Source organism: Amaranthus tricolor, chromosome 4 (assembly GCF_026212465.1).
Source record: "Amaranthus tricolor cultivar Red isolate AtriRed21 chromosome 4, ASM2621246v1, whole genome shotgun sequence".
Lineage (NCBI taxonomy): Eukaryota > Viridiplantae > Streptophyta > Magnoliopsida > Caryophyllales > Amaranthaceae > Amaranthus > Amaranthus tricolor.
Genome location: NC_080050.1, coordinates 25,787,826 through 25,804,172, shown reverse-complemented (window position 1 = coordinate 25,804,172; position 16,347 = coordinate 25,787,826). Strand labels below are relative to the sequence as shown.

The following is a 16,347-nucleotide window of genomic DNA, read 5'->3' as shown; positions in this document are numbered from 1 at the left end:
AATGCATGGAGTAAATGGTGTGTTGATGGAGGCACTTAAACATGCATATTATGATGGTAATTAAGGCATGATGAATGATAGTTAATGAGAAGACTAAAGGAAGAGAATTCTTGTACGAGGCATCGAAGTAATGAAGCATTGTCTTCATCGAGCATTGGATTCGATTTCTGACTCTTAATGTTCCTTGAAGTTGTTTATTGTGCATTAATCCTTAGCCTTAATTATGTAATACTCATTAATGTACAAACCTATATAAATAGAGATCTCATATGCTATTGTAACATATCCACAAAATACACCCCAAGCCAAACACTAGCCTTAATTGTAATTTTCCATATTTGAGAGTTCTTTAAACTCCTTTGATAATATAAGAGATACTACACACACCGGAGGACATAGCCTTAATTGGGTGAACCTCGTTAAATCTTTGTGTCGTTTTTATTACATTGTTATTTCCTACAAACATCGATTTTATTGATAGCGTAATTTTTTTGTCACAAGACTTCATACTTTCGATCTTCGTGATATTAGATATTGAAACACGTTATTTGATCTCTAACATAGCATCGTTTTCAGCCTTCATATAAATCTATAAAGTGATCGAGTGTTTTTATAAATGACTTTTTTATTGGTTTTTGGTTTTTTTTGTTGGTCAAACAGCCAAATAAATATTTTTGTTGGTTTTTTCATTAGATTTTTGACTTTTATACCTTTTTTCTCTAATAAATAGCCAACAATCAGCAATTATTTTTTATCAAATATTTCCATAACAACATGCTTAAACATGACGTATTAATTTGCTAGAAAATTAACCAATACTTCTAACTAACCAAACTCTAATCAATAACTCTAACCAACAACCATTTAATTTGTTACAGAAAGAAGTATGGCTTATGAACCAACATATACTAGAGAATGCAATTTCATCAATATAAGAAGAAAATATCTCATCAAAGGAAATTCATGTGGCTGATATGGGTTGTGGAGTGGGCCCAGTACCATTGGCTTTAGTATCTTTGGTGGTAGAAATTATAGAGAAGAAGTGTAATGAATTAAAGTGCAAAGAAGATCTCCATCAAGAGCCTACAATCCAAATATACATGAATGATTTACCTTCAAATGATTATAAGTTGTTGTTCAAAGACTTACTAAATTTGGAAATTCTGAAAAGAGATGAAGTTGTTCCCCTGTGCTTGTTCAAGGCTGTTCCTGGCTCTTTTTATGACACCCTTTTTCCTCTCAACACTTTGCATTTTGTTCATTCAAGTTATGCTCTTCATTGGTTATCCCAGGTTTGTGTTTTAGATGTTTGAAAAGTGCTACTCCTATACTATTATTATTAGGCCGTGACAATTCGTCACATAATTTTCACCGTGGCCCACTCGTGTAGACACGGGAGACCCGTGGGGAGTCAAGAGCGTTGACTTGCACATATACTTGGTGAGGTTCATTATTTCTCAAAACCATATGGTAGTAGGAAGATTAGCTCACCCACTATATATTCAAGTCAACAACCCACTATTTTATCGATGTGGGATCTTGTCTCACATGTGAAGTATTTCCAACACTCCCCCTCACATGTGAACCACATCATACCAGGAACCACCTTCGGCTCCGATACTATATTAAATTAGGCTGGACTTATTGTTAATGCCAGCATATTAACGGGGGGACACAAGTGCACACACTTCATAAGCCAAAGAGATATATACCATCCCAAAATCATATGGCAATGGGAAGAAGGTCTCTAATAGCTTATAAAGCGTGCACACCATTTTCAATTTATCGATGTGGGATAACTCATCCCAACAATTATATATATACTCCCTCTTTCCCTATCAAATTATTCCCTTTTTTACGGTGTAAATATTATTTTGTTGGAGAATAAGAAAAAATACAGGTGAATATTATTTTGTTGGAAAATAACAAAAAATACATGAGAATTGCAAAAATAAATAATTGAGATAAAAATAAAGAATAAGTTGGGACTATTGAAATGGAAAGGTAATTTATGATGCAATTAATAAACTAAACAAAATGTGTAAGTGGATGAAGAATAACAATAACAAAACAAAAACTAACCATTAAGGAGATTCTCTAAATTTAGACTACATCGAGCATTCTAATTAGAATTGTATTCAAATTTGTGTTTAAATGAACAAGAAAATAAAGCTTGAATCTTGATAGTAATTACAACCAAAAAATTAATCAATGACCCATTTTAAAATGTTAATTAAAGACCCATTTAAAAGTGACTGAGCTTGATTTGTTAGGTCGATCCTTCCAATTGAACATCTCTGATGGCAAATAAAATTGTCAATTTCCTGTTTAATCGGACAATTAAAATTTACTAAATCCTAACTAAAGAGATCAATAATTAATTGAATAATGAAATATACGAGCAAAAGAGATAGATTAAATTGATCTTTTAAGAAGTCTAGCAAGGAGGACCAATTTGATAAAATATATATATTGCTAATAATAATAATAATAATAATAATAATAATAATAAAAGTAAGGTATTTCGTCTTTCATCCCTTCTTAAACCTTGATCATAATATTATAAACGGAATACACTGTATATCGTATATACGATGATAATGTTGCTAACGAATCTCCTTATATATATGATGATAATGTGAAGGAACCCATGGAGTTGTACAATAAGCAAGGGGAAGCAATAAACAAGGGGAACATTTATATATCAGAAAAAAGTGAAGAGAATGTTGCAAAAGCTTACTTGGGTCAATTCCAAAGAGACTTTACCCAATTCCTTAAATGTCGTACTAAAGAAGTTGTATCCAAAGGCTTCATGCTCTTGACAACCAGAGGTAGACAATCTCTTACAAACTCATCTACTTGGCAGCCTTTTGAGTTGAATATCCTTACCAATGCCATTACTTGCCTTTTTCATGAGGTTAATTCTTCTCTCCATCACTTTTTATTTTATTTATTTTTTTTATTATAAGTAGGCCGAGGAAAGGTAAAATTATGTCATAATCAAATTTAATGTTTTTCTGAAAAGTGATACTTATTTTACAATTAATACGACCTGATTCTCCGCCACTCTTTGATTTGCTACTTTCAATTAATAAGTCCATGAGGTTAATTAAATTTGATCCCATTTAATAGATGGTGACTCAAATATTTCAAAGAAAAAAGAGATTTACTCATACTTTTTTGTCCTTTTCTTTTGGTTTAATAATCAGATGTACTTGGGTTATAAAGAGAAAGTTAAGACAAAAATAAAAGATAAAAATATAAAAGAGTATAGATGATATTTAAAAGCTAATTAAATTAGTTTGTAGAAGAGATTTAAAATGTTCCCTCTTTTTGTTTGTAAAAGGATTTAAAATAGAAAGTTGAAAAAATTGTTTAAAATAATTTAACTCATCATCGATTTTTCAATAACAAATACGCATCAAAAACTGACCAAAACAGTATTCTAGGTAGAGTGCTTGAGCGAGCCATGACAGTGCTAGAACGAAACACCCCTCATCAAAACCTACTGACTTGTTGCTCGAACGAGCCCTTAAGGTGCTCGAACGAGTAGTAGCTTCAGGCCCCCTCTGTTTATTCTGTTTGTGTTGCCTTGATTGAGCAACAACTTTCCCATGCCTTGACTCATTGAAAGCATGATTCCTCCTCTAGTGATGCCTCAAACGTCCCACACAAAGCACTTCATCGATCATTCCAAATTTTAATTCACAATCATTCGATACATCCTCATTGTTCCTCTCCAAAGTACAAGCTAAGACATGTTCGACTAAGTGATTAAAATTAACGTCATTATTAAACGTTTTGGCATTTACACTAACACTCTCTTAATTGTTTTCTATCAAACCACACAATAGAAAATAAATTATCTTATTGTAATTGGAAAATAGGTTTAATTTCAAAGTAAAAAATAAATTCCCTTAACAAAAAGCAAATATATGCAAGACCACTACCAAAAAAATAAAAATAAAAGGGATAATAATTAAATCTGATATTATTAACAACACTTAGTGTTAATTAATGATGATCAGGGGTTGATCAAGGAAGAGAGTGTAGACAAAATGAATTTCCCAGTATACATAGCCAGTGAAGAAGAAATTGGAAGCATAATTAAAAAAGAAGGCTCATTTGAAATAAAGTACAGCAACACAACAGTAAATGAAGTGGGTTCTGAAATTGTAGACAAATGGGAAAAAGCACAATTCTTAGCTAAATACATTGGAGCATTTTCTAAATCACTCATTTCTCATCATTTTGGACAACATATACTCCATTTATTGCATCATAAACTTGTTTACCATGCATTTCAACATTTACTTCATGCTTTTCCTACTCAAAATTGCGCTGTTACTTTTTTACTTCAAAAGCGTTAGTGTAGATTCAGAACATGTATCGCTTTTTCTAAAAGCAGTTTGAATTTTATTTTTAATTATTTTTTTTTTATCAGCCTATCATGTAAGACTGTAATCCAAATAAGTAATTAATTATTGTGATAAACTTTGGTAACTTTGGTTGTATTCAAATAATGTGTATTACTTGATGAGTAATCTCAAGACTTCATTCATTCAGAACGTTATGAAATTTTTAGAGGTCATGTGTAAAATTTTTATTTTACGTCTTATTTATTGTAAATATATTTTATTTTATCAATAAATTTAATATATTTCTTTTTTATTAACTTTTTTATATATGGTAAAAGAAGATGGCTTTATATAATTAATCACCTGGAATACCTTTATTATTCTCTTTTCCTTCTAAAGTTTATGTTTATAGTGATAAGAGATATTTGAATATCATGATCTCTAAGGTTGACGTATCATTCAAAACAGCTCTAAATCATGATTTCATAAATTATGTGAGATCACTAGAAAATCCTAAACGGTACACAAAAGGTTAAAAAATATAATTTTTTTGCGACGAGCTATATGGCGCTGGCTAGTCATTGATAAACTTATTTTTAAAAATTTAACACTTGAACTTTATTACCTTTATTTTGATTTTTATCTTAGGATGGTCGCAAAGTAGTCGTGTACTTAAAAAAAGGCTAAGAAAAAAATAATTAATACTAGTAATAATATACTAGTAAGGCTAATACAAAACTAATACGATTAATATTGTGTTAATATAACTCTTATTACACTATTAGGACTAATGCTATACAAATATAACTTATATTATGCTAATACGACTAATAATATGCTAATTTGACTAATACTATATACTAGAGATGGCCATGGTTTGGTTCGGAACGGTTCAGGTTCGAATAGGCCATCGGTTCAGATCAAACTTTTTTGAACCTGAACCTGAACAACTCATGACCGGTTCCGATTCGGTCCCGGTTCAAGCCCATCGAATTGTGAACTAGTTCCGGTTCGACTGAGCTTTTTTTTCGATTCGAGTCGAATCAAGGTTCGATTCACGACCGATTCAAGGTTCGATTCGATGCTGAATAATTCGTTCGAATTCAAATTATTTTTTTATATTTATAAATATTTATCATATTAACCAATAAAAAAATAAATACAATAAATAATGATCAATACACTAATTTATTATCTCTTTAAATATTCTACAAAATTACAAATAATACATAATTAACGTATTAACTAGAGAGTAAAAAAAGGGGGGGGGGGGGAATGGACTTGGACTTAGTATAAATACTAAGTTGCCTACGTATCCCGAAGGATTCAAAGTCCACGTAGTTCTGTTTACGTATCTTTTTTGTTGTAGTTGTTTGTCGTTGAAAAAGTCTAATCAGAATCGCTTTCATCTTCTTCTGGGGGAGATCCTATCGATGTATCCGTGTCCATCAGCATCGACGGGTCATCATCGTCTTAATCATCATCATTCCTTAAGCCTTGTGATCTTTTTTCGGCTTGATCCCAATCCTTTTTGCAAACACACATTTAGATGGTATTTGGAGCAAATCGAGACCTCTTTTCATCTAAAACTCTTCTACCTGCACTAAAAGCAGACTCCGAAGCAATAGTGGAGGCTGGAATTGCAAGAATGTCCTTTACAATTTTAGCCAAAATGGAAAATTTACCAAAATTTTGTCGCCACCATTTTAGGATTTCGTGATCTTCTTGGAATTCAAATTGATGAGTCAAATAATCATCTACTTCCATGGATTGACGGGTAGAGCTAGAAGATGTAGCAAATCGATTTTGACTATTGAGAATATTAGAAATACATGGACCATATATTTGTACACCTTCAAATGGTGCATTGTTACTTGAAGTCCCCGAGTTATATATAGAAGCATAGTAATTGTAAAGATCATGTAAAATTCTTTTACATGATTCAATATAACCATCAACATCATAAGTAGGTTGATTGAGAGAAACATAATAAAATTGTAACAATTTACGTAAACCTTCTACCCTAACAGTTGGATTAATAATACAAGCAACACCATAAATAGAAGGAATATTTTCAAAGTATGATAACCATTTTTCCATCATATCTTGGAGTGCATCCTTTAACACATCAACATTCATATTATTACTAATCTCATGTACTATTCTTATGCCATCTAAAATAACTAAATGAACGTTTGGCTGAAGTACATGCGCACTACATCTAACATGTAAAAACTCACCATTTAAAATCTTAGTAAATGTAGATTCACACATCAAATATTCTATTGCCTTAGTGTTTGCCATTGCATTTTCAACAGAAATAGAAAATACTTTATCATGCAAATTATATTTCTTGCAAATGGCTATCATACGATTGTTGATGTTCAAACTTGTATGTTTCTCCTTCATTACCTCAAAAGCAATAATACGTTTTTTTAAGTACCAATTCTCATCTATCCAATGGGCGGTAACACACATATAAGGCTCACCAAACAAGAGATCCAAGTATCAAGGGTTAAACTAACATGATAATCTAAATTACGAAACATTTCAATTAATTGAGCCTTAGCTTCTTGATAAAGAACTTGAGTGCGACGCTTAAGGGTGTTTCTAGGGACGACTCTAAATTGTGGTTGTAAAGAGACTAGTTAAATATTCAAAGTTTTTACATTCTCTATGCATGAAATTCATTTCATCCCTAATCAAATATCTACTAAACTCATCAATCATTGTGTTTCTATTATAAGAGAAAGACATACCAGTGCCAGACATTTCACTTGCATACCCGTGGAGTTGTGTTTGTCGGCTCCCGCTTGCACTAGCACTATAACTGTCCTTTGTGATTCCATGCTTTCGTGATAAATGTCGAGCAATTGTCCCTGTAATATGTAATACTCAAGTATTAATAAAAATGCAATTGTAATGAAATGCTAATAAAATTAGGAATTGAGTTACATATCTTTTTTCATAGAGTACTTAGTGACCAGTTTAACTCCGGCATTCTTACAAATATCACAAAACACATCAAAGTCCGGCTCTTCAACTTTAGCAACCTTGGAACAATATTTCCATATAAAGGAAATAGGTCTACCACAACCTTGAAAAACCGAATTACGAGGTTCATCAACCCCTTCATCATCATCAGAATTAATTTCTTCCACTTCATGAACTTAGAATATAAAAGAAACTATAATTAATTATACATAATATATTTATCAAACATCAACTACACTTCAATTAAACACATAACATTAATTTATTAAGCTTACCAATATCTTGGGTGACTCGTCGAGCACTTAACCCCGACGCAGCCGATGATTGTCGAGATTTATCGGCATTTAGAGGAGTTGTTGCTCCAACATCAAGTTTCGCCTCTAGCTGCGCTCCAAATTCCGAAACATCATCTGTATTGAAGTCATCTTCATAGTTTGCAATTGAAGGTGTTGTTGATGGGTCTGATAAAGGTTTTCTTTTATGTTTGCTTCCACCGGAAAGATCCTTTGAAACTTTTTTTGAAGCTTTTTTTGAGGAAAGAAGACATGATTAAATTGGTAATTAAAGACTAATTATTATGCTAAAAAGAAAAAGAAATAATTAGAGAGTTTTTTTTTGGTTACTTAAAGATCAGAGAAAGAAATTGAAACTAATTTTTTTGTTAATTAGAGGGAGAAATAATCAGAGATTAATTAATTTACTAATTGTAAAATGAAGAAGAGAGTAAATTTCTTATAGAGAATTAGAGATGAAGAGATGTGAGGAAAAAGTGAATGTTTAGGTGTGCATTTATAGAAAATATGGATGGGAAAATTCAAAATTCAAAAAAAGAGCCGTTGTAAGGATTGGTTCAACGGTTTGGTTCGAACGGATCGAATTGGTTCGATTTAATGGTTCAAATCGGTTCGGTTAAGTGGTTCGAATTGGTTCAGTTAAATGGTTCGAATTGGTTCAGTTCGGTTCACCGGTGCAGTACGGGCTTTTTGAACCCGTTCAGTGGTTCATCGGTTTGAATCAAATCGGTTCAATGGTTCAGGTCCGGTTCGAATTTTTTTTTTTGAACCAACCCGAACTAGCCAAGCATACCGGTTCAAGCCCGATTGTTGGCCGGTTCGAATTTTTTCGTATCGATTTGCGGTTCGGATACGAATAAACCGGCCCATGGCCATCTCTACTATATACTATACTATTACAAGTACAAATGTACTAATACGACAAATATTATACAAATACTAAACTAATAAGATTATTATTCCAATATGATTAATATTATGCTTATACGACGTATAATGTACTAATACGAATATGACTCATACTATACTTATATGATTAATTTTATGCAAATAAGACTAATATTATAGTAATACGACTATTAGTATACTAATATGACTAGTAACATACTAATATGACCGATACAAAACTAATACAATTAATAAATAACAAAATAATAAATAACTAATACATGATGAGTATTCAATGATAAATAATAAGTAAGAGGTATAAAAGATTAAAATACAAGTCATTAGTCTATATGTATATACAATTGACAAAAAGTATCTCAAAACTTCTTATGATGACCTAGTGGTTATAGTGTTGTTATTACCTCTATCTACAAAAATATGAGCCTATATTTTATATGGATAAATCCGCTAGAAAAGCTCACTAAATTAAAGCTAGTGTCTCAATATATATACACTTTCTAAGAGGTCATTTTAGAGGATACATTCATACATATTTTGCCTCCCTATACTATAAGGTATCCTCTTCTCTGATTATTTCTTAATTTTTTAAAAGGAACATGTTGTGTTCTTGGTTTTGAAACTTATCTCTTGCATTTATTTGTAGTTTTGGCAAGTTTCATGGAAATTCTTAAGTCTTTAACATTCACAATATTTTGCATTGACTATCAAATAAGTAAATATATTTTAAGGAGACATATTGGGATTTAGGGGTGATTTACATAACTGCCCGACCTGGTTCTAAAAGTATAAGTTGTAGGTGTAAATTTTTGATTGTAGCAAGTAGTCGTAAACCAGGAGAAAGACCTTGGACGGTAAGGGTGTGTCCTGGTGAAAAAGGAAGACATAACCACCCGTTCTTAGTGTACAGAGATGGTCACGTAAGGGCAAATAGGATCAATGTAGATATTCGGGAGCACATACGACAACTTAGTGCAACCGGCATGCAACCGGCCTTTATCATGACTTCTATTAGAGAAAATTTTTCTGGTTTTTTTACTAGTATGAATTAGATTTATAATGCTAGACAATCAATAAGGAGGGAAGAGATGTAAGGTAGGACTCCCTTCAACACTGTCTTTATAGGGCCACAGAACTTAATTACGTAGTCTAGACAGACTTGGATAATGAAAGAGGATTGAGCAGATTATTAGTTGCATATCCTACCTCTATCCAAATGATAAGTACGTAGCCGTATGTTGTTTTGATAGATACAACGTACAAAACAAACAAACAAAAGTGGCCATTGTGTGAAGTAATCGGAATGACGCCAACCAATCACAATTTCTTGATTGCGTTCTGTTTGATGCGAGATGAGGTGGCTGTGTCATATTCGTGGGTGTTACAAGGATTGAGAGATATTTTTTGCACAGGCCTTACTCCTAGCGTCATTGTAACTGATCGAGACGAAGGTTTATCTACAGTTATTCGTGACGTCTTCCCTAGTAAAAAGGTTTTGTTGATTAATTATTCTCGTTCTATTTATTGAACATGTCTTAATTACGTTCAATGTTGTGATTAATGTAGATGTGCGGAATTTGTTTTGCATTTGGCATATTGCAAACGACGTTGAGAACATGGTGGACAAGTTGTGGGGGGGGAAAAGAAATTAACAAGGGCAGGTATTCAGGAAAAGTAGATGGAACCCCTTGATTGAAAGTTCTACAATTGACGAATTTGAACAGAGATGGCAATCGATCATGACTACCTGGTCGGTTAGGAACAAAAAGGTCGTTCGGTATTTGACTGGAACATGGATTCCACTTAGAGAGAAATTTGTGCGTGCATGGACGAATGAATGTTTACACATGGGTAACCAGACTACCAACAGAGTTGAAAGCCAACACTCGTCTTTCAAGTATTATCTTGGTAGCGATAATAGCTCATTTGATACCCTGCTTAAAAGGGCACACGCACAGATTACAAACCAGCAAGCCAGGATCCGACAAGCGCTACAGCAATCCATGAATACTGTAGCAAGGTCGTTGCGGTAACATTTCTTTAGACCTTTATATCGCCATGTATCTATCTATGCGTTGGAGCAACTGCGGCTTGAGCATAACCGTATGTTAGATTTGGGTGATTATGTACTTAACAAATGCGGTTGTGTACTTCAACGCACCCATGGATTGCCGTGTGCTTGTTATTTATATATGTCCATCGGTTCACAAGGTGCTTTGTATTTGGATGACATTCATCCATTCTGGAGTACTTTGACGTACACTGAGGTAGGAGATGACACTAACGAAGGAGTACGACACGCGAACGCCGATGACAAAGAGTACTTTCAATCTTTGGTCGATGAAGTCTTAAAATCTGATCCGATAGTTGTACGACGCCTGTCTCAGGTACTTGAGTATGAACTACACCCTAATGGAGCCGATATACCTGAGCCTTACGCAAGTCCACCTAGAAAGGGAAGACCAACCACAAGCAAAACCCTTAGAAGAAATAAACGTGCGTTTGAATATAGTAGATAATCTTCTCGTGGTCGAGGGTCTAGATCTTCATCCCGCGGGAGATCAAGTGGTAGATCTAGTGGTCGGGAAACACAAGCCTCTGTTGGAATTAATTTTAGCTTCAACTTATCCGGTACACAAACCTCAGATGATCCAGGAGGTCGTGATTTTTCACTGTTTTGATGGCCTAATCACATCCCGCACATTCTTCCTCCTTACTTGTTTGATTGGATTGATGTCTTAGGTGATGGTAACTGTGGGTTTAGAGCTATTGTCGCCACAGATTTGGGAAGCGAGGAGGCATGGCCTCTTTTAAGACGTGCTATGTGTATGGAAATGCAAAGGAACAGAGACCAATACCTAAGTTTGTATCTATCGCATGAGTCCTTAGACGATGCTATATTCAGAATTGGTTCACACGGCAATGGACCTACTCCTTATATTCACTGGATGGATGTACCGATGACATTGCTTATTATGGTTCTGCTGACGGTAATCCGTTGTACAACTGTTTGGTTCTTCCGTTAAGGAAAGCATCGGGCGTGCATAGTATAAATAAAGTTATACATATATGTTGGGTGAATAGAAATCATTTTGATCAACTATTAATAAACGAGGATTCATCTCCACTGCCGCCGGTCCACGAACATTGGAGAGAAGCAGTTGACAATTTTTCAGACATATAGAAACACACTTTACTAGTAGGATTATGCTTTGGAATAAACTATGCGAGCCACGACCACCACAACATAATAACACCGCTGAAGATGCTGTAAATTTAGATAGTCCATAGTGTAACGTGATGTGTAAATCATTATTCAGTTTTACTATAGAAATTGTAGATGGGATTCAATTTGTAGATAGTCCATAGTTATACTATTGTATACGTCATTACTATAGAAATTGTAGATGAAATTCAATATGTATATTAATTTTGTAAATTAATAAAAGCATTGATGTAAACATGAATTAAATTTAATGTAAAAAGCATTGATGTAAATCAATAAACGCATTAATGTAAATTAGTTTAAATACAGACTATGAAGGGCCATGCCCCTTAAAAGCTTGCCATTCGGCAAATAAATCTTTAACATCACCAAGGTATAAATTTAAAGCATGTCTTTTCCGGGGGGTCATTTCCGCAACAGCAGGCAATCTCGCCAATGGAGCGACTCTACTCGGCCATTCATTCAGAAACTGAAAAAAAAAAAAGGAAAAAGGGTGTGAATAAGCAGCATCTAAATAACACATCCAGGGTAGAGCCGACAATAGCCATGTAGTAGGCTGTCGTCTGGGTCTCCATAGCCTGGAACCGATGACACAACTACATCACTTCAGCAACATTGACGCAACCACTGGTGAATATCCTTTACCGTCTCGGACATGGGCTCCCCAAACAGATTAGTAATACCGACCTGCCACTCCCCCTCAGAAGGCTAGGCCGGTAAAGAACCTTCAATACCTATGCCCAATATGCGTTGCACGTCGTGCAACATAATCGTCATCTCCCCCCATGGCATATGGAAGGTGTTCGTATCTAGCTACCACCTCTCCACGAAGGCCAATATCAAAGCACAGTCGATGTGCTGGTGTAACAACCCGACTTACCGTTGACTGAGTAAACAGGGTCATCACGGGGTTTATTTCCCAAGAAACTGAAATCATACTCCCAAAACTTGAGTAAAGGGGTTTTTATTTTTATTTATATTTATATTTATTTATTTATTTATTATTATAAAGAAAAGGAAAAGAAGAGAAATTAAATTGAAAATATTTTATGTCATGTGTATCTAAAATCATTCTCGCACTGATAATTCTCTTAAACTTACTCGTCTTAAAATATTAATTTTTCAAATGTTACAATCTACCCAACTTGAAATGAATTTCGTCCTCGAAGTTAAACTAAGACTCCAGCATATATTCAAATATCTAACTAATATACATATCGTAACTTAGTGAACTAACCCAACTATGTGAACTAACCAAAAATTTAAGGCTTAGCATCGTTAAAACTTAGTATTATTCCGAAATCTTATGAATCTACCCAACTTAGAATAAAGTTCGTCCTCGAACTTCACTCAATAAGACTAAGGAGATGCAATAGCTATAAAGCGAAAAACACTTAAAAATACCTGAGCAAACAACCAAGAATAATCACGTCTCATGGCATCTTCTGCCTCCCACGTGGCTTCTTCGGTAACGTGATTAGACCATAGCACCTTCACAAGCACTACACCACCCCGACGTGTATCACGCGTCTTCCTATCTAGGATTTGAACGGGAGTCTCCTCATACTGTAAGGTGTCATCCAAGGTCAACTGTTCGGGCTGAAGAACGTGTGAATCATCCTTGATGTATTATCTCAGCTGAGATATGTGAAACAAATCATGCACTCGATCAATAGACGCAGGTAACGCAAGTCGATACGCTACCTCGCCTATGCACTCAAGGATCTCGTAAGGTCCAATGAATCTTGGACTGAGCTTACCCCTTTCTTTTCCTTATTCGTATGAACTCAAGGAACCAGACAACCATTTTCTTTCCCTTCCCTTTCGTATGAACCAAAAACCAGCAAGATAACCTTTCCTTCTCCTCTCTCGCCGCCATACCCTTTGAAAATGGCGGATTTACACTGAAATTCTTAACTAATAGTCGATCTCCTCCCCTTTCACGACATTCCTCTTTGAACCTTCAAACCCATATTTCTCTAAATTTCTTTGAAGAAAACGTCAATGGCTGCTAGGGCATGACCCGTTCTTCTTCCCTTCGTGATTTTCAAGGTAGATTATCTATACTTCTACATTCTTGATTGTTTTGTGTAAATTATGGTTAATTGATTTTTTCTTGCTCATTTTCCTCTGAATTCGAACCACAAAGAGTATAGAATCATCCGAAAGTTTCCCTTCCTTGACCTTGAATTCTTCCGATTTGGGGAAGGATCAGTGAGTTTTGGTCCTGTTGATTAAACATCAAATTCAAGCCAAAAACAAGCATTGAATCCGTTCTTTCTCGTTTCTTGTTAATGTTAACAGAAGGTAATCCTTCTTGATCTCTTTCTTTTGTTTTTCCTTAATAATCATGCTCTTATTCTTATAGAGGTTAGTTTCATTGGCCTACTTTTACTTGCTTAATCCTTAACCATGTATTAAGCCCTAAATATTGATGAATTTTTGAATTTATATAAATCAATTAGATGAGTTCTTAAATGAGAAATTTATGGGAAACCTCAAGTATAATTCTTTTCTGTGTTCTTTCTTTTCTTGCTTTGGATTTTCGAAGAACAAGGCTCCTCCTATTCTCTCTTCTGATTTTCGAGCAATAGCCATGTCTGTACCTTCTATGGCCGAATGTTATAGCCATATCGTAGCTGTATTACATTGTTCTGGTTTCTATTATCTTATTTATTTTGTTTTGTGCTAATTATTGCTAGATTCTTAGAGTATTGTGTATTGTAAGTTAGTGTACCTATCTTTGACGCTAATGAAAATCTCTATTTGAGAATAGAGATGGTAGATTCAATTTGAAGAGATAGGATACATGACATTGAGATATGAGTTTTGTTGAGAAATGTGGTATACTGGTGAAATATTAAGTATTTTGATGTTCTTGTTTAAATTAGGAGCTTCTTGTGAAAATCATCAATGGTGGGATAAATATTGGTTGTGTTTTTGAAAAGTTTGATATTCTTGAAGGGATTATCTGGGTGTTTTAGGATATTTGATGGTTGGTTTTGAATGTACACGTTAAGTTTAATTAAAAAATTATAAAGAATGGAGAAGGTGAGTAATCTTTACTAAATATGTAAACAAGTTAGATCGCGATTATAATATTTTGATGACATGTAGAGTATTTAAGTTCAGAGTGCACAATCCTTTCATGATTAGAAATGTTAGAATATAGTCCATGTGTAAGTTGCGGTCTTAGGAGGAGATGCAATGAGCTATATTGACCTAGTTGTAGTATCGTATGCTTTGTTGTGATGTTATATTTATTATGCTTCAAGAGGCGACATTATCAAGGAGCCCTTCTAGTGATTACAGAGTACCAGACTTAGTTTCTTGATGCATTCTTTTTGGTGAGTAGTAGCAGTCCCTTAAAGGGTCTGGCCAAACTATTTTCTTAAGAATAAACTTTTTACTAAAGCTCTTTGATTTGGAAATTGTTGAAACAAATGTTGTTGTGAATGCTTATGCTGATATTGTGATATGTCAATGGATCGGGCTTGCGAGCTGGTCATTGACGGAGTTGAGGGACATTGTTTCCTGTTCCCTGTTTTCGAAGCGAATTGTCATTCAGATGTTGACTAGCTTCACCTGAGAGTGACATAGCCTTAGAGCTATCGATGTTCCTCTCAACTAGACTCCCTGTGCGCACATAGATCTAGGGAACTGATGTTGCTTTTAAACTTATGATTTGAATTACTGTGTTTTGTTGTTTTGGATTGTTACTTCTCATTCAGTTTAATCTGACCTCCTATTGTTTTCATCTTTTAGTTTGATTACAGATCGGAACCGGTCGGGAACGATGAGTTAGCGGTGTTGGATAGCGTTTCAAGGATGAATATTGAGTTGAGCACGTAGGAATTCATAGATTTGTAATAGGATTTTGGATAAATGTACATTAGATTTGGTTGTGTTGGTTATATTTGTCTTGTAGAGAATTGTATGTTTATCTTGTATTTTAGTAGATGTTTGTTTTGAGATTTAGCTGAGTTGGTCACGTTAAAGAGCTTGTGACCCCTTTACTCAAGTTTTGGGAGTATGATTTCAGTTTCTTGGGAAATGAACCCCTTGACGACCCTGTTTACTTAGTCAACGGTAAGTCGGGTTGTTACAGCTGGTGCATAACGTACGGTAGCCGGCCGAGGGGAGTAGCAGGTAGAATATTGTAAAGTGCATCGGTCATATCCCGCAGTCCGATGATCGCCTCCAACGGCTTCTTTCTACTACGGCATTCCAGAACCGGAGGCGTACGCTCAGAGCCGTCAAAAATAACTTTAGCATGTGCCCGCCATAGCTGGGTATCAGGCGCGTATCTGTGGGCCCCCCGGGCTGGGGCGATGTGACTAACCAGTCCATTCCAGCGGACTGTGAGCGCCTACTCCCTCGTGGCGGCTCATTATCAACGAGACTATGTCTGGCACGCTCAGATGCGCCTGAAGAACTAGGGCCAACACGTGCGAATCTCCCGTCGTGCCCCCGGACAACAGTCCAGTCCACTGGGCGAAGATTAGGATCTTGGTATTGAACATCATCAGCATCATTATCATCATCACTAGATACCCCCTCAACTACTCTG

The 16,347-nt window shown here is 34.9% G+C and overlaps 1 protein-coding gene across 2 annotated transcripts; it reads left to right on the top strand.

Annotated features, from left to right (window-relative positions):
• The first annotated feature begins 914 nt into the window (after positions 1-914).
• LOC130810581 (caffeine synthase 1-like) lies at positions 915-15,704 on the top strand. 2 transcript variants are annotated; one of them, XM_057676693.1, is made up of 3 exons: positions 915-1,292; positions 2,645-2,917; positions 15,543-15,704. In XM_057676693.1, exons 1-3 carry the CDS (start codon positions 975-977, stop codon positions 15,627-15,629), a joined length of 678 nt encoding a protein of 225 aa, XP_057532676.1. In that variant the 5' UTR covers positions 915-974; the 3' UTR covers positions 15,630-15,704. The 2 variants fall into 2 exon arrangements, with proteins under 2 accessions (XP_057532676.1, XP_057532675.1); XM_057676692.1 differs by lacking the exon at positions 15,543-15,704 and adding an exon at positions 4,029-4,433 and having other exon boundaries at positions 918-1,292.
• Positions 15,705-16,347: the final 643 nt, after the last annotated feature.